This window comes from Ambystoma mexicanum, chromosome 8 (genome assembly GCF_040938575.1).
Source record: "Ambystoma mexicanum isolate Mex_15411 chromosome 8, UKY_AmexF1_1, whole genome shotgun sequence".
Lineage (NCBI taxonomy): Eukaryota > Metazoa > Chordata > Amphibia > Caudata > Ambystomatidae > Ambystoma > Ambystoma mexicanum.
In genome coordinates this window covers 294,743,458-294,762,072 of record NC_090929.1, presented here as the reverse complement: position 1 = coordinate 294,762,072, position 18,615 = coordinate 294,743,458, and the positions used below count along the sequence as shown (strand labels likewise).

Below are 18,615 nucleotides of genomic sequence, written 5' to 3'. Positions count from 1 at the left end.
CTGTGTTCTACTGTATCTGCTGACACCCAGCAAACTGACACACTGCAAACACTCTACTAGTGAGCTTGCGCCTTCATTGCTCAACCACACCTAGCATAGGTGAGCAGATGAATCCACAGCACCCATCTAACATCTACAGACATAATATACAAACTCCTGGACCAGAGAGGTGCACACAGTACTACATGTAGAAATGTTGGCTCACCCTTCTGGTACCAGTCTGTGGAGAAATTTCTGACACAAGGAGTATTTATTCTCTGCATTAACCCACTCTGGCTTCAAGCCTCTGCATAGTCACACCTGTCAGCGAGAATCGCTCCACATGAGCACATTCCTTAACAGATACTCCCTGCACAGGCACACTGATAGGAGCTTTTCTGCATTGACACAATGTGGCAGAAAGTCCCTCTGAATAGGAAGCCTCTTTTACAGAGTCCCTGTTTTCATGGCCTCTTTCAGTTTTCTGCATTGGTCCACTCTAGCAGTGGGCCCCCTTTTCACTGACAACTTCGAGTTAAAGATACTCTCTCTGCAAAGACATTTTGACCAGGAGAATCCCTCTCTCTCGGCATTGCCCCTGATGGATTGATGGATTGTCTCTCTACACAGCTCTTCTCCGACAGAGAGTCTGTATGTGCATGGACACTCTCTGGACAGAGGTCTGTCTGCATGAGCATTCTCTGAAGAGACTCTCACTATGCGGGGACACATTCTGACAGGGGGTCTGTCTACGGGCATCGCTCTCTCTGCATGGATTCTCTTGAAAACAAGTTATCTTGCACATCCACCCCATCTATGTTGTATGAATGTGCTGTGCGAGCCAGAAAATTCAATGCACCAAGTAAATGGCATAAACATTTAAACCATATATCCTGTCTCTTTGTTTCTTTTTATAGGGACCCCACGGCATCCAGGGAGGAACAGGCCCTCCAGGTGTTCGGGGCCAAGTTGGATATTTGGGCTTTCCAGGAGCCAAGGGCCTGTCTGGGCCAGTCGGACCTGATGTGAGTATTGTCATTCATTTCCTGTCATCTTTTTGTCACATGTTTATAGTCCTATGTCTGATCTCCTGCTGTTTTTTAATGTGGAATCTGTGGCCTTCTCTTCAAATGGATGAGGTTAGACTAGGTGTGAAGTTTATACATTTTATGAATGCAGGATTCTCTTAACAGGTTGGGGCCTTATAAGGGTGACGTCCACAGTTCTGTCAGTCTTTTGCTAAGGTGTGTTTAGGGGATCTGAACCTCAGTTATCACTAGCTGTTCATTCTGTTTACTGTCCTTTTCTCAGTTTGCTCTAGGAGCTTTCTAGAGCTGAGGAGTTGCTTCACAGTTACACCTCCCAGATGTGTCCAGAAACCTGGACTTCAGTTTGCACTCTGCAGTCTTGAAGGGTTCAGACTCTTTCCCAGGGTGATTGGGAAAGTGGACTTCACTTCTGTGATGAATTGACTTTTGATGTGCCCATTGAGGGGAACTGGTAAACCTTAGGCACCAGGGTGAGCCACCAGATCCATGAGACAGCCCCTGTGGTATCTGATAGATTCTCCCAGAGCTCCCCCACCCTCCATTGGCTGCCAACAATGTGGGTATGCAAGCCCCGGCATTGATCATGGAAAGGATTGTTAGGAGAAAATACGTGACAACGAGCGAAAACAAGCAAACAAGCCTATGCGCTCCACATCTGCAGGCTGTTCCTGAGAATACTTAATTGAATCATTTCCAGTGCCACCATGACACCACTTCCTGTCCCCAAGAGGGTGGCAGGATTTTTGAGACCTTGGGATTCAGGTGCTGGCATGGAGTGAAATTCAGACATTGAAACAAGCACAGCACCTGGTGTTATATGCAGACGCCCAGGAGGGGGTGGATCAATTAGGCAAGCACCAACCATGAACAATCCAGTAATGGGGAAACTGACCAGCCAACCGCGACAATTGCTGTCACAGCCTAAATTTGGAAAGTGTCAGAAGCCTCCAGAGTTGGAGGCTATTAGCACAGTGTTCTAAAGTGTGATTTATGTAGAAGAGAGGAGGCGGAGGAGAAGAGCCAGACCTTAAACTGGGAAGCTGAAAGATGGCTTTCTGGGGACTCTAACCCAGAAAGAGGTAGTAACAGCAGAGCCACCAGCGCCAACTAAAGAAGTGAAAAAAAGAGGTGATGACTGGAAGGTTTAGAATGAATCTTAACCACTGGCATTGCTCTGGGCACCCTCCAGACCATCGTTCTTCACCTGCCAAGCCATTACAGAAGGGGAAAGACCATATGCAAATCAGGCTTGGCTCCACCCCAAAAGGGGCAGTTCAGCCCGAACTTCTAGGCCACATCCCTTCTGCACGAGACCACAAGCATCCCCAAACATGTTTCGGCCTTGTTGGGCCTCATCAGTGAGGAGTAGCTTGGGTCTCTAGGCCCAGCAGGCACAGGACCCACGTCTGGGCATACATGTCCTACTCGGGGTGACAAAGCAAAAACAAAGAGGTGATGGCTGGAAGGTTTAGAATGAATCTTAACCACTGGCATAGCTCTGCCCATGGTTATGATTTATTCAAAACATTCCAGCCATCACCTTTTCGTTTTGACCAACTAAAGAAGTGGGCATCCTTGGAGCAGTCCTTTGCTGGTGGCTGATAAGTACTAGCCTGACAAATACCCAAGTGGGGGTGGGGTGAAGCCCCCTAGGGCAAGAGGGCCGCTACAGGCATTGCCTTGTTCAGGAACCAACAAAGCCTTAAAGCAAGACAGTGTAAGGGTGTAGAAGGAGGAGACTGACACACGGGTAGCATACTTTATTTGGGCAAAAATAAAGAGGAAACCTATCTCTCCCTAACTCTAAGAGGGGTTTCTCTGGCTCCACTAAGGAACTAAGGACTCAGTCAGAATGTCCAAGTAAATGGAGAGTCCACTGTTGAGTCCACTGTTGAGTCAAAATGATGCCTACTTCTGCCCCTCACACTTGTAACTAATATAAAAGAGGTAGTGGATCTTCCTGGTCCAGAAGAATGACTCCCTTCTCTTCTTTCTGGCTGCATGATATAGACCACCAGGGGGTAGGGATTCCTTCCCCTGAATTTTCTTGGCTTCTCGGGGTACAACACCACAATACCAAAAGGTATTGCTTCCTTTTCCTGATGTTTCTTGGCTTCACGGTTCACAAAGACTGGGGGAGTGACTCCCTTCTCCCAAGTCCTTCTCAGACTTTAGTATGCAGTTCACACTCCAGCGGGAATGCCTACCTGGCTTCTTTCCCCCTTTTGCTTTCAAAATACATAGTTCGGTATTACTAGGGGGAAATGCCTCCCTTCCTCTGGCTTGTCTTGCACTTCAAATGTTCACACTTCACATGAACTCCCAATCTTATGGGCGCAGGTCCCAGACCTGTGTATTCTCTTGTCTTTTTGCGGTAGCCCTGGTTCACTATGCTGCCAGGTACTCTGACTATTAAGATGACTTGGGTTATTCTTCATAAAAGGGTATGGGTCCCAAACCCGTGGGATTCAACCCTTTTGGTGCTGCAGAACTGCTTCACTATCCTGCCAGGTACTCTGACTATGAAGGTGACTTAGGTTACTCTTCATAAAAGGGTGCAGGTCCCTGACCCATGTTCAGACACTTGTCAGCCCTTCTGAAGGCCCCCCAAAATGTCGCGGCAAACCAAGTTACCTGAAAGGGGCTTGCCGGCGGCAGTGTTCTTCGGTCGGTCGCCGGCTCTTCTCTGTGTTCTTTTGGGCCTCTCATTGCCTCCTGCTGCTTTCCTGTGTGGTGCAGCGGCTCCGCACCATTTGGTTCCTCACGGGCTGAGAGTCTCCTGTCAACCGTGCGTTCCAGCTTCTTCTTGTGCCTGGACTCCAGCTTCTCCACAGCTCTGGTCGGTCTCTGCACAGCGGACCGGATAGGGACAACTCCTCCTGCAGGGCAGCGTCGCCAGCAACAACCTTCTCTGTTCTCCGCACCAGTCTGCTTCTCGTCTCGCGGTTCCTTCAGGGCCGGCTTCTCTCTCCTTCCTGGTTTCCCTCTTCAGTTTTGAATGGGTGCTGCCCAATCAGTTTACAAGAAACACTTGACCGTCCATTCAAGTTCTCATGTGTACCCTTAATGCTTCTGTACTTCTTCTTCGTTCCAGTACTGATCTTGGGGTTAGTGAGTTAATTGGTCTCTCCATCATCTCAATACTTAAGGGGTACATGTCCCTTGAGGACTCCACACTCTTTCTCGTCCCAGTACACCCTATATTGATGGTATCGCAAAAACATAAAGGAACACTAGGGAAAGTGTTGTTGGGAGGAGGGAGGGAAGGTGTGTTAGGGTTAGGTGGGTTCTGCGGATACCATATTTTCCCTAGGTCGTCCCTAATCACATACAGGGTTTCCCTCCCCATGAGATCAACTCGCTGAGAACCACCCACAGGGGTCTATCTGGTAGCAGCCTCACCTCCCTGGCCTCAGGCGAAGGGGCTCCACCTTGGGGAGAAGGGATGACATCCAAGGATTCGTCAGAACAGGTAAAAAAAACAGGTCTTGCCTAAGTACTTCTTCACCAAAAACCACAACATACCAAGAGTCTTTTTGACGTTAGGATCGTCAGAAAAAGCCAATGCAAACAAGTGTTTAAACGTCCCTGAGAATATTAGTTATTTGGGACTCAAAGGATACTTTCTAGATTAAGACACCCAAGAACCTTTTGAGTAGTAGCACCGGAAGCATTCGTCTGTGGGTTCTCATTGTCAAATTTCAGTTACCCTCTATCCTGACACATTTTCTAAAAGAATCTTCCTACTTTTAGTTGTTTAGTTCTACCCTACATCATTTAGGGGTTCGTCTTGCTTCAGATTGACCCTAGGGTCCAAGCCAGGTATTTCCCCCTTTTTCAGAACAGGATTAAGGAAGAGGAATGACTGGGGAATGCCACTCCTACACCATGAGTCCCACAAGGCAGACCAATTTATGGTTAAGGAAGATCCATTTGTTGATACAAATACTCAGTCTGGCATTCGATTTTTTGTTACACACTTTTTCTCTCCAGGTCATAATTACCATGTTATTTTCTCCAGTATAAAGATGTTTGCACTTCATTTATTTTGGATTCAAGTGTTCTGTTCCTCTCCCCTATTGACACTTTCCACCATTCATTGTTTCTTCATTTGCTGCGTTCTCCTCTCAGCCTCTCCCTCAGGTTTATTGGGATGTTAGGCTTCAATTCCCACAATGCAATTCTTCTCTGCTTGGCATTTTCTCCACTCACCCTCTACCTCAGAGTTATACGAAATGTAAGCTGCATATCCCACAATGCAACTGTAACCTTCTCTCGACCTCTCTCAGAGAGTAATTGAAAATATGGACTTTAATTTCTACAATGCAGCAGCTCTCCTCTAGCAATCTCTTCTTCAGAGTTGTTCGGAGTATGTACTTCAATTCCCACAAAGCAGTTTTTCTCCACTTAGTTGCCTGGGCTTTAGGATTGCCTCTGGAAACTGAATATCTGTGTCGCTGCTCCTCAGCATCTCATTCCATCCTCTCTCTTCTCAGCAAAGCTCACTCCTTCCTTTGTTCCAGATTCTCAGGTCAGGGTCTACGGCTCCCAGGATCCACGTTTTCCCTGCCTGGTCTCTCAGTGTTGAATGACTTGGTGCCGGTCTGTTCCATCATAGCAGCGCCTTGTCACTTCTTTTCTGCAATCGATGGACTCTCTTGGACTGTCTAGGCTCTGTGTCTGGGAGACATCGCCAGGGACTTTGTCTCACTCAGTTTGATTTCAGGGCTCCGTCAGGCGACCCTTTGTCTTAACAACTGTTTACTGCTTCAATCTAGAATATCAGTGATCTTTTGGATTCTCTTGCTCTGCTCCATGAACACCGTCTTTCAGTTCCAGCTCAGGCCGCCACCCACCAGCTACCATTTCAACATATTCTCTCTGGTTTACCTTCCGTTTGATTCTGCCGGGGTTGGGGCTGGAGCGGTGTCCACATGATGATAACAATGAAGGAAACTCTTGTTCCCGTTGATGGTGTCTGGGCTTGAAGGTCGTGGCACCCCATTCCTTACCCCTCAAGCTTCACATCTTCTCTTTGGTTCCAAACGGAGTGGGAAAATGAGGCATAGGTTCTGCATCCCGAAGGTTTCCTAAGACCCTGTGTATAGCTGAGAAATGGAACGGTTCAAGTGCTAGGAACCATCCTAGGATACAAGCATCTGGATCCTCATTTCAGGGCAGCCAGGCTGATGGTGCCAGGTCTGTTACTACATTGAAGTGTCTTCCAGAAATATAATATTGTAGACCCTCTAGGGCCCACTTCATAACTAGACACTCCTGTCCAATTCGTGAACATCGGGCAAAATGTTTTACACTCATATATAATATAGGCTTTTCCTTGCCATCTCAATTTGGAGGCAGGCCAGTGCCCATGCCTACTCTCATCTGCAATGTAATGGGTTGATTGACGTCTGGAGTGGTAGTATTGCTGGACTACCTATCACACTTGGCAGATCCTGAAATGCCTGCATGGCGGGCTCACTCTTTCTCGCTGTGTTTCACTTGTTATTGTAAAGCCTGTCTGTCAAATTCAAAGAGAGAGAGTGGGAGACTGGGGAATAAATAGATGGCAAGAGCCCATTCAGCCTAACAATAACCTTATAGTAGATCATTTATCTTTGCCATCAGGATGGCTTTGTGCATGGCCTGGACGTTTGTGGCTTGGGTTTGGATTACACCATGCTCAACGAGGCAACACAGGAATTTCACAATGATGTTGTGAATGTAGATGTTACTGGATTGGCAGTGAGCTCGGCTTCCTTTAGGGTGGCACCCCCGAGTCTGATGTTTCATATGCTCTGCAGATGACCACTTTATCGAGTGTGCATCGGCCTCCTTTTCATTATGTCGCTGTAGGTGGTCCATGTGTTTTTGAGAAGTGGCAGAGGCCTCGTTCAACCTGAAAGGTAATCCCACACATTGAAACAAACACTGAGGGGCAGCAAAGGCTGCCTTTCCTTTATCTTAAAAGTGGAGTGGCACCTGCTAAAACCCTTGTGTGAGATCTAAGATGATAATGTCTATATTCCCTGAGCCTCTCAATTCCCTCATCTCTGCAGGGTCTGGGGATGGATCAGAGTCAGATATGCAGATTACTTCCATAAAGGCTACGCAAAACCGCCAGAAACATCTTGATAGTAGCAGTGTGTTCACTAAAAGAACATTCAATGACTCACATCTTTAACATTTTCTTAGCTTCCTCCTGAATGAATGTTATGCAGTCTTCTGGTAAACAGTGGGGTCTTTGCCACACTGTGTTTCCAGGCGGTATTCTAATCCTGTGGCATAGAGGGGGAAGGAAGCCTGGGAGAAATGTAGTCTGAACTCTCAACTGGGCATATATGAGGTTGCTGGGAACTTTCAGTGCCCCTTCCCTCTCAGGGTTCACAAAACCTCTTGTTTTTCCTCATTATTGGGTTTCTATGCAACAGGCTGTGTATTGTCTTTCTGGTGTTTCCATTCTTTTAGACTAAGTGTGTGGCTTTTATTTGTTTCTGGCTGAGGTCTATGATCATTCAAATTCCTAAGGACTCTATAGAGGCCATGACACTAGGCTAGTGATTTGTTGTCTCTTATCGGTATCAAGACTGGAACATAAACTACTATTTTGAAAGTATGTCGTTTGGTGCTTTTATTATATATCTTCTTTTGCTTCTCCTCTGCTTTACCAAGGTGATGTCACACTATTGATCAAACAAGTGTTATTACTTGTGTTTCTTTTATAAACCCTGCATTGATCTTTCTGTTCTTTTCAGGTCATGTCCAGGTCATCACTTGGGTTTCTCCCATAGAAACCCAAGAGATCAAAGGGAAATAAACCAGTGGAATCATGAGTGGGATCACGGGAGGCCAACAAGTACCCAGAGAATTAACTTCAATTCCATCCATCCTCACATACCACTTTTTTAAGAGGAATTGGGGGCTTTGTTAAATCTCTCAACTAATCCATCAGTCTGTGGGTGGAACTTTATTCTATGGAAAGTTTTAATCTTCAATGGAGAATTTCTATCTTTCATGAGCTGTGACGAGAAGGGTTTTCCATGTTCTATTAGTTTTCTCTTGTAAAGCTGACCCTTAAAACATAGGGTTACAGTATATTCAGTATATTCAAGTTGGTATGAGGTCTCATGGGAAAGGCCTCTTGATAGTGAATAGCATATTCCAAGATGACAAAAATATAACAAAATGCCTATTATATGTTTGAAGGGGTCAAAAGAAGGCCAGAGTGATCCTTTCCAACTACATGATTGGCAGTGGTTCTACTGGTGCCTTTGGAGCATTCCTGCTGCTTATTTACTCACAGGTGTCAGTTATTTCTGGCAGTACGTATTGTTCCTGCTCTAAAACCTACTCAAGATATCCCAGTGCATTAATGAGCAACCGTAAGATCCACATAGCTAAATTCATAAGAGCTCCTTGCAAAGGTTTTGTAAACAACAATTGAAGCCAGAGTTGTCCATCACCTTTTGGATGTGTCCCTACCTGAACCAAATTTACTCCTTTCTCAGTAAAGAAAACTTGATTCTGTCGAGACTGCCTGCATATGTTATACTTTGTATGGATGTGTGCTTCAACAAAGGGTCTTTTGTTTGTGTTGTGCAAAGTGTGGTGAAGTTCATTGCGTTCATGTCAAGTCTGTTTTCACAAGATGTCCTCAGGAGCTGCTCAATCCCACAGTTCCTCCAAGATGTTAAACTCTCAACCAAGTTATAAACAGCTGAGATGGAACACGGCAAGGGAAAGGGGAAGTGGATAAAATAACAAACAGTTCAGATTCCAGGCCTTGACTCAGAAGGATATCTGCATGGGATGAGAGAAAATAACTGGTTAGCTAATACAGCCTAAAAACCTTTTCTCCCTTACTTCATTCCCTGGTGGCTTATTAAAATTATCTGCATTTCCCTCTAATATAAACAGAGGAATGTTGCAGTTATAACTTCTTGTTAAAAACATTTCCTAACAGTTGTCTAGATCACTGCTAAAAGTGAAGGTTTCCAAACTTAGTTTTCTTTTCTTCCATCAGCCTTCAAGAGTAGTTTAGGTCGTTGTTGCTAACATATGCGTCTGCATAACTCTGTTTCTTCAATTCCTGAATCTCTGCTGTTGTTTTCAAGAATTAACAAGAGTAACTATTTACAAATATTATTTTCTGGTTGCATTCCTTAATAGCACGCTAACCTTGCATCCAGAAAAATGTTGTTGTGAAAAGTAAAAAAAACAGAAAGTGCATTTGTTTTACTGCTAGCTTGCAGGAACAGATGACACCCTCTAGATGGCAATGTCGCCGTGCTAGTCAATGTCACAACATTTGCTTTCATTCGCACTGCCTGGAAACAGTTATATTTAAACATTAACTTCTCTTAGGCACGTATAAGTGCCTTGGTAAAATTGAACTCATGTTGATTTCAATCACGTAAATTTCACAAATAATATATAGCAAGAGCAAATAAGAACTTAGCTGCAGCCTTCTGTAGCCGAAGCTGCTTTCTGCTTCACTGCTTCATTGCTCTCCTGACTCCGGATTCACTCCTATCATTCTTCCTGGAAGCACAAACAGCCAAAACCTGCTGCTGTGGTTTCTAGGGCCTAAATTAAAGGGAGCTCAGAAAACATGACCCGCCACTTGGATAGAACTAATGAAAGGTAGTTGAGAATGTTGCTCGTTGGGTCTTTGTTATCACTGTAGCCAGTCAACATGTTGGTTATCTTCCTCCATCTTGGCTTGGGGAAGCTTCCCTAATCTGAGCACAAGAGTGAAGGCCTAAACAGAGGTCAGAATAAATACTGAGAAATAATAATAAAAAGACCCAAACACACACAGGTAAGAATTATACCCTTCTGTCCCTGGGCCTGGACCAGACAGTCCAGAGGTTTGTGGGGTCTCAAGTCTTCATGGTTCCGAAACATCAGTGCAATCAAAACTTCTGCTGCCTCTTTCATCCTAGAGTAGCAAATCCATCCTCAGACCATTTGAGCTACCTTTTTATATTGCTGTGCCTTTTAGCTCCTTAGTATTTGGTTTTAGGTAGGGAAATTCCTCTTAGAGCAGTGTCAGAGAGGTCCTTTCCCAACCTTCTTCATGCTAATAAAAGTCTTTAACCAAAAACATGACAACTTTGTGTCCAACTTTCATTTCTGACTCCCAATGGGGGGAATAGTTAGCTCTGAAGAACTACCTAAAACCAAACACTAAGGATCTGTCTATGTCAGGATGTCAACATCAAAACTGTCCTTGTGTCCAAACATTCTATCCTGACCCTTGCACTACAAATCAAACTATAAGGTAAAAAGGGTAATGTCTTTAACCTGGTGGTTGCAAAAATAGTTAATATAGAAAAATGGAACAGCTCCAAGACAAAGGTTCTCCAAGGTAAACAGACTTTGGTTCCAGAGGGAGATGCCCATACCCTGGATTCTTCTGCAGTGCCAACAATTCTTGCTCTAACAGTTCTTTGTGTCTTTCTTGGCTCACAACAATCCTGTTAGTTGCAAAGATACTCAGCTTTGTAGTTATTTCTTTCAAAAGTTCCTTCTCATCCGCAAAGTTGATATCCTTTCCTGAAACTTCCTGTTGGTCTGCACCGCCTCAAATACTCTCTTACAGGACTTGTTATGCATTATGCATTTGTGATTTGCCTGGTATACACCCCTGGCAGGACTTCTTAAACACGAAACATCTGTGGGTTCCCTGCTGTGTGGCGTCTTCAGTCCTTTTCCCGGTAACATAGGAAAACATTTTGCCGCCCGCTTTCCACTCTGGACTGCTTTCACGTCATTGTAGCTTTTCTTGTGGTTTCGCTTCAGCACACCTGTTTTGCTTCAGGCCCCGGTAGGTGGAACGTTGCCTTCTACCATTGCCGAATGCCAAGGAGTCTCCTCAGCACTACCACCCCGGTTCGTACTTCCAAGCCTCATGGAGAGGTGCAGCGACTTCTCCCAGACAGCAGCAGCAGCCGCACCCTCTTGCAGTTGGTTTTCAATCTTTAAATGTCCTGCGCACAGGTGCTTTCTGAAAAAAACAAGCACGTTAATTGGGCTTGAGGATATTTGCGCTCTGTATCTTTGCCTTCTTCCTCCTCGTCCCAGTACTTGGGTAATTGTGGGAGATGGAGTCCATTGATGTAAACTGATGTAGATTACTTGGGAAATTACTTGCAATGATTTCAAATGATGAGCCAGTTCTACGTGGATGTGAATTAGAACTGGAAAAGCCAGTCTCTGAGCTTTTGTTTACCCTTTAGTGCAGGGATGGAAGTTTGGCCTAAAAGGTTTTGACAAAAGGCTTCTCTATTTTTCCTATAAGGGGGTATAGTATTGGGTATCAAGGGGTTTTCTTCATGGGCATCTTGGGTGATACCATGTCTCATCCAATGAAGCCATGACATCTCCCCTGAGGCTGCATCCTCCCCTGTGATCCTCACTCATGTAGCGGCCCCCAGGGTCAGGACAGGTAGCGGCTGCCGTCCCCTGGCCACATGGCAAGAGGTTACAGCTGGGAAATTCGTGATGACTCCATTGGATTCATCACACTGCATATGCTTTTTCTTTCATAACATGCTGTGGGAACGGCAATCTGTGGTCTTCTTTGTCAGGCCTCATTCCTTTGCCGAGATCCTGGAACGACAGCCACTGTATAGGTCAAGCGCTGCCCCTCTGGTAGAATCTTCAATATATATATGCCCTTGGGTGAGTTTTGTGTCTATTCGGATGGAACTTCCATGGCAGTAGAGGTCTCTTGAACATATAAGGGTTGCAATGGGTTGGACTTTGCAATAGATTATTTTTTAATCCCACTGATAGATGCGTGTGACATTTTCTTAAAAATGATGATATTACACAAGATATAAAGTTTGAAGGTTTTCTTAATGCAAGATTATTTCACGTGGTCGAAGTCTTGAAATGTTGCCTGGTGATTTAACCACAGTTCAATTAGCCTCTTAGGTTTATTTGTGAATCTGGACTTGAGTTCACTCCAGCATTAAAGTAGGTCCATTGGCTGCTGCAGAGCTATTGGGAATATGAACTTCAATTCCCACAACACAGTGTTTTTCACCTTGGTTGATTTTCCTCGTTGAGGTAAAAGGAATAAGCACTTCAAATCCCATAATGCATATTTCTAAATGTAGTTGCACAGACTTTAGGAACTTTTCCGGGAAATGTTTCTGTGTCACTGGTCCTTCACTCTTCTGCTTTCCCCTTTTGGCTGGACTCACTTTTTTTGCTCCAGAACGTCAGAACTCTGGATCTGGCATCCAGTACCCCTGATTCCCATGAAATGTGGAACTCTGGTTCCCCTGAGCAGTCTCTCAAAGTAGAATTGCTCAGCAGCTGTACTCTTGGCTGTGAAGCGCCCCTGCTTGGCTGCTCCTTTTCACTGTATCATACCAAAATAACAAGAAAAAAAACATGACGAATCCCCATTATATCATATGTGACTAATCGACTTCCGGGGCACCAGTGGTCCAGGGATGAATATCGGTTTCTAAACCATCAATCAGCCCCACACCTCTAGTACACCAGAAGGGATCCGAACAGATTGGAACACACGTAAATTATCAACCTCCTTGACCCATTTTTGGTAATGTGGACAGAGTGCAAGCTTATCTCCAAAAGGTTGTGGATCGTTGGTTAGTTGCAACAGAGCAGAAATACAATTATTACCCAATGATAAAAGGGAGTGTCCCATCAAGGTTGTATAAAAAGATCTACTTTATTATTATCACGACAGACAGTTCTAGCAACACTACGAAATACAACCCACCCTCTAAAGGTATGCAGAGGACAGACAGTTTCAAAGAAGGAAAAGGGATGCACTCTAGATACTGACAGGAGAGTAGTCGGTATGGTAATTAATCGCACAGTTCAAGGATACTTGGCTTCAGCACAAAGGGAACAATGGGTCTTAAAATGTCTCTAGGGGTGTTTGGAGAAGGACCAGGGGGACAGAACCACAATATACCTTGTGCTTGTAGGTGTTCTTGATGCTCGACAGTGTCAAGTCGGTTTCAGGGCGCTTTGCAGCTTTTGTGACAGAGTTCAAGATGGGAGATAGCTGCGGGTATCAGGCGACAAACAATTCGGCAAGCGAAGCTGGATGTCAGCAGGCTGGCCTACATGGTGGCTTGGGGTCAGGAATCGTTGTCTCAGTGCTGGTCGGTGGTTCTGAAGCACTGATCGAGACGTCTCGGATGGCTTTAAGCGACTTCAGCCTAACAACAGTCAGTGTTGCAGTCGATTGTAGCTCGGGGGACTGGACTGGCTTGAAAATGTCCTTTAAGGCAGAAGGGCCAAAGCTGGGGAGTATGTTGCAGGCAGCTGCCTTGTCCTTGGTTTCAGGTTCAGAGACTCTCTGGCACTTCCCACCTAGGAAGCTTACTGCAGAGCCTAGCAATGCATGCTGTGTGCTGACTGGGTACCAGTTCTGGAGCTGCTGGAGGGTCATCTGGATTCAGTATCTCCCTATGTTCCCTGTGAGATGTTTAGAGGAGGGATCTTGCTTCCCTCTTGGAGGTCCAGGCCTTCCTTCACTGGCGGAAGATGTAAGGCAGACTGTACCTTCAGCCAGGGTCAAATGATGAGTTCTTCTGTCTGCTTCTGGTGAAACCTTAGAGGATCTGCCAAAAGAGGGCATTGACCCTTTTTCAAAGCCAAATGGGCCACAGGGATTGGTGTAGGCTAAGCCTACCTTAATGATCCAATCCTAGGTTCCCACCAACAATATCCTGCATGTGTGAGGTCATATCCAGCATGCTTTGCAACAGAAAAGATAGAGGGGTGAAAACATGTAAGACTATGTCCCCTCCATCTTCCTGTCTCTTGTGTTTCAGAGGGTCTCTCTGGTTAATAGAGTTTTCTGGTTCCTGATTAACACCTCAGATCTCCCTTCAAGCTGTTGCGAGACCAGACTCTCTGGTTCCTGCAAAGTGCATTCTCATACCTGATGAATGGGATCCCCCTGCGTGTAAGACTACTGTAAACACGTAGTCCCAGACATGACAGTTCACTGTCAATCGATACTGTGGGCGGGAACTGACTTCAGGTTGACACAGTTGCATATGAAAAGTTGTTGGGGGTTTCCTGTCTCCTTTGTTAGCCTCTGAAGCCAGGCCCCATGTGGGCTTGTTTGTATTACCCTCTGAATGGTATGTGATTCTCTGCCACCCGCTGCAGGGCCCAACAAAAGGACAGCATGGATCCATGTAGCCTTTGGTAGATAATCAGGCTGGCCATGGCGGGGGGGGGGGGTTTGGTCCTCCCCCTTCTGGAGATGCATCATGTACTCCTGCAGTCATATCCCAACTAAATATGACAGGGAGGACTGCACCTATAGGCTGTGTCCACGCAGAGTACAGGGGTCCATGCGTATGCCGTGTGGTGAGCATAGGAAAATGTGTGTGGATTAGCCCCACACAATTTCCAGAGGTTGATCTACCATCATTAAATTTCATTTAAAATGTCAAAAAAGCCCAGGTGAGCGCACACCCAACATGCAGATGGTCAAATTCCTCACACCGTACAAGGGGAGCAAGGATTGCAGGGGTGTCCCAGACTCCCCTTGCACGGTATAATGGATTCAGGGGTGTCCCCTGCAGTCGCAAGGCAGGGATTGTGGCAGTAAATCATAGATGTGCGATCTATGTGATCACTGCCTGCCTGCATTTTCGCATACAGCATTTCTGTTTGCAATATTTTCGGCCATGCAGTGATCACATAGATCCCTTTTCACCCCTTCTCCACGGTTGTAAGCCTCTCTGCTCGCATTTTATGTTCCAGGCCAAGGAGACTTCACAACCCCAGTCCACCCGCCGCTTCGCTGTTTCCTCCCTGGATCTACTTCCTTTGGTTCACTTAGGGTAATTATAATTACAATTGTTCTTTTATTACGCGCTTAATACCAGCGAGTGGTTTCTAAGCGTGGGATTGGGATTCGAACATGTGTTGTGCTGCGTTCTCTTGCTTCTAAGACAAACGTGTTGCCCCTGGACTATCCTTCCTCAAGTACTACAAGTGTGATCACATTATGATGGTGATGATGATGAAGATGGAAAAAAGACACTTCTTTTTGATGGTATAAGGGCTAAAAAGGCACTTGATTAATAATCTATTGCTGAAGGATTGATGGGCTTGTGAAAACCCACAGGCGCACAAAACGAATATTCAGGACCTCTGATTCCAGCATTTGAAAGTGATGCTCACCACCAGTATTTCCCCAGCATGCAATACGTTTAGAACTTCATCAGTCAGTTTAGTACTCTCTGCCTGGCTCTGTTTCATATGATATGATATGATATGGCATTTAACGCACCTATACACAAGTGTATCAAGGTGCGACGAGGCAATGGAGGGGGAACAAAGGGAGGAGAGACAACGATCCTACTAGGCCAGGTGTCATTCAGATCACGCAAGTGCATGGGAAGGGGGAGGGGGGAAGTGCATATGTAAACCTAATGCTGCATTGTCAGGATTTTGAAATTCATGGGTTCTCCACAAGGCATGTAAGACATCAGTCTTTGCCACTGGGGTTCCTGTCCCATCTTTGGTTGGGTAAGTCATCCTGCTATATGTTTGGCCTCCTGGGTCACATCTTTCGAGGTTCAGGTTGTTGAGTACACTGGTGGTTGGAGCGATGAGATCAGAGATGTGTTGTGCAACAAAGGTGTGCATTTTCCTTTTTTGTGTGTTGAAGCAACCGGCCAGTGGGACTGCAGCAAACGTTTTAGGGATGGGAAATGGGAAATGGGAACTGAGCTTCAGTGAAGTGTGCCGTGCTTGGTCCTGAGACCCGGGAGCTAGCTACGGAAAGTCCCAGTTGTGTCCTCAAGCTCGCAAGCTGTGCTTCAGAAGACTGAGCGTGGGAGACTGAATGCAGAAACAGTCAAAGCCTTGCATACTGTTTAGCAGCTGTCCAGATTGGTATGCGACTTGTAAGTTCCAGACTTTTTTTTGTTAGGTTGAATATTGTGACTAAAGAAAAGAGCAGAGCTTCAACTTCAAAAGGGTTTCCTGTTAAATCACTATGGGCCATGTCTCGAATTTCAACTTGTGGGCATTCTTGTGTTCCCGCAATGCTCTTTGCTTTCATGCAAATGACCAGGCTTGGGTCCTATGTAGAACGACTATATTGGGGGACATGGCCCGGGGCCACGCCCCTCTATCCCATCCCCTCTTCTCCAGCCCAGTCCAGCCACCCCAAGGAGGAGAGGGTTCCCTGGTACATTTTTTTCCCATTTGCAGCACTGGGGATCTACAATAATACGCTTTGTGCAAGGGTCAGGTACACGTTGCTGAAAGGTTGGCAGGATGGATTAATCACCACTAGCGAGAACCACAAGCTCTCCCATGTGGAAGGGAAGTTTTATACATGGACTTAGAACTGGGCACGGATACAGCCAGCAGCACACCTTCTGCAGCCATGCCCATTGCAACCTGCAGCCTTGGTAGACTGGACGATCTGCTGGGTACGGGATGGACGGCTGCGCTGCGCTGTCAGCTGATGCTGCGTTACGCGTTTGCTCAGTCAGTATCTCGTGGATAGCTCAGTCAGTATTCCGAGCTGAAACTGCAAGAGTAGGCCTTTCCCATGGCGTTCCGGCGATTGAAGGGGCCAGGGCTGAGAGAAAGGGAGGAGAGCTGAAACTGCAAGAGTACGCCTTTCCCATGGCGTTCCGGCGATTGAAGGAGCCAGGGCTGAGAGAAAGGGCGGATAGCTGAAACTGCAAGAGTACGCCTTTCCCATGGCGTTCCGGCGATTGAAGGAGCCACGGCTGAGAGAAAGGGAGGAGAGCTGAAACTGCAAGAGTAGGCCTTTCCCATGGCGTTCCGGCGATTGAAGGAGCCACGGCTGAGAGAAAGGGAGGAGAGCTGAAACTGCAAGAGTAGGCCTTTCCCATGGCGTTCCGGCGATTGAAGGAGCCAGGGCTGAGAGAAAGGGAGGAGAGCTGAAACTGCAAGAGTACGCCTTTCCCATGGCGTTCCGGCGATTGAAGGGGCCAGGGCTGAGAGAAAGGGAGGAGAGCTGAAACTGCAAGAGTACGCCTTTCCCATGGCGTTCCGGCGATTGAAGGGGCCAGGGCTGAGAGAAAGGGAGGAGAGCTGAAACTGCAAGAGTAGGCCTTTCCCATGGCGTTCCGGCGATTGAAGGGGCCAGGGCTGAGAGAAAGCGAGGATAGCTGAAACTGCAAGAGTAGGCCTTTCCCATGGCGTTCCGGCGATTGAAGGAGCCAGGGCTGAGAGAAAGGGAGGAGAGCTGAAACTGCAAGAGTACGCCTTTCCCATGGCGTTCCGGCGATTGAAGGGGCCAGGGCTGAGAGAAAGGGAGGATAGCTGAAACTGCAAGAGTACGCCTTTCCCATGGCGTTCCGGCGATTGAAGGAGCCAGGGCTGAGAGAAAGGGAGGAGAGCTGAAACTGCAAGAGTAGGCCTTTCCCATGGCGTTCCGGCGATTGAAGGGGCCAGGGCTGAGAGAAAGGGAGGAGAGCTGAAACTGCAAGAGTAGGCCTTTCCCATGGCGTTCCGGCGATTGAAGGAGCCAGGGCTGAGAGAAAGGGAGGATAGCTGAAACTGCAAGAGTAGGCCTTTCCCATGGCGTTCCGGCGATTTAAGGAGCCACGGCTGAGAGAAAGGGAGGAGAGCTGAAACTGCAAGAGTAGGCTTTTCCCATGGCGTTCCGGCGATTGAAGGGGCCACGGCTGAGAGAAAGGGAGGAGAGCTGAAACTGCAAAAGTAGGCCTTTCCCATGGCGTTCCGGCGATTGAAGGGGCCACGGCTGAGAGAAAGGGAGGAGAGCTGAAACTGCAAGAGTAGGCCTTTCCCATGGCGTTCCGGCGATTGAAGGGGCCGCGGCTGAGAGAAAGGGAGGAGAGCTGAAACTGCAAGAGTAGGCCTTTCCCATGGCGTTCCGGCGATTGAAGGGGCCGCGGCTGAGAGAAAGGGAGGAGAGCTGAAACTGCAAGAGTAGGCCTTTCCCATGGCGTTCCGGCGATTGAAGGAGCCAGGGCTGAGAGAAAGGGAGGAGAGCTGAAACTGCAAGAGTAGGCCTTTCCCATGGCGTTCCGGCGATTGAAGGGGCCAGGGCTGAGATAAAGGGAGGATAGCTGAAACTGCAAGAGTAGGCCTTTCCCATGGCGTTCCGGCGATTGAAGGAGCCAGGGCTGAGAGAAAGGGAGGAGAGCTGAAACTGCAAGAGTAGGCCTTTCCCATGGCGTTCCGACGATTGAAGGAGCCACGCCTGAGAGAAAGGGAGGAGAGCTGAAACTGCAAGAGTAGGCCTTTCCCATGGCGTTCCGGCGATTGAAGGGGCCAGGGCTGAGAGAAAGGGAGGATAGCTGAAACTGCAAGAGTAGGCCTTTCCCATGGCGTTCCGGCGATTGAAGGAGCCAGGGCTGAGAGAAAGGGAGGAGAGCTGAAACTGCAAGAGTAGGCCTTTCCCATGGCGTTCCGGCGATTGAAGGGTCAGGGCTGAGAGAAAGGGAGGAGAGCTGAAACTGCAAGAGTACACCTTTCCCATGGCGTTCCGGCGATTGAAGGGGCCATGGGCTGAGAGAAAGGGAGGATAGCTGAAACTGCAAGAGTAGGCCTTTCCCATGGC

The 18,615-nt window shown here is 47.0% G+C and overlaps 1 protein-coding gene across 2 annotated transcripts in view; it reads left to right on the top strand.

Annotated features, from left to right (window-relative positions):
• The window catches only part of LOC138471851 (collagen alpha-1(II) chain-like), a 1,536,387-nt gene that overhangs the window by 1,116,633 nt on the left and 401,139 nt on the right, over positions 1-18,615 (top strand). For both annotated transcript variants that reach the window (XM_069609694.1, XM_069609695.1), the window contains one exon: positions 897-1,004. In XM_069609694.1, coding sequence (XP_069465795.1) covers positions 897-1,004 — 108 coding nt within the window. The remainder of the gene's footprint in view (positions 1-896; positions 1,005-18,615) is intronic.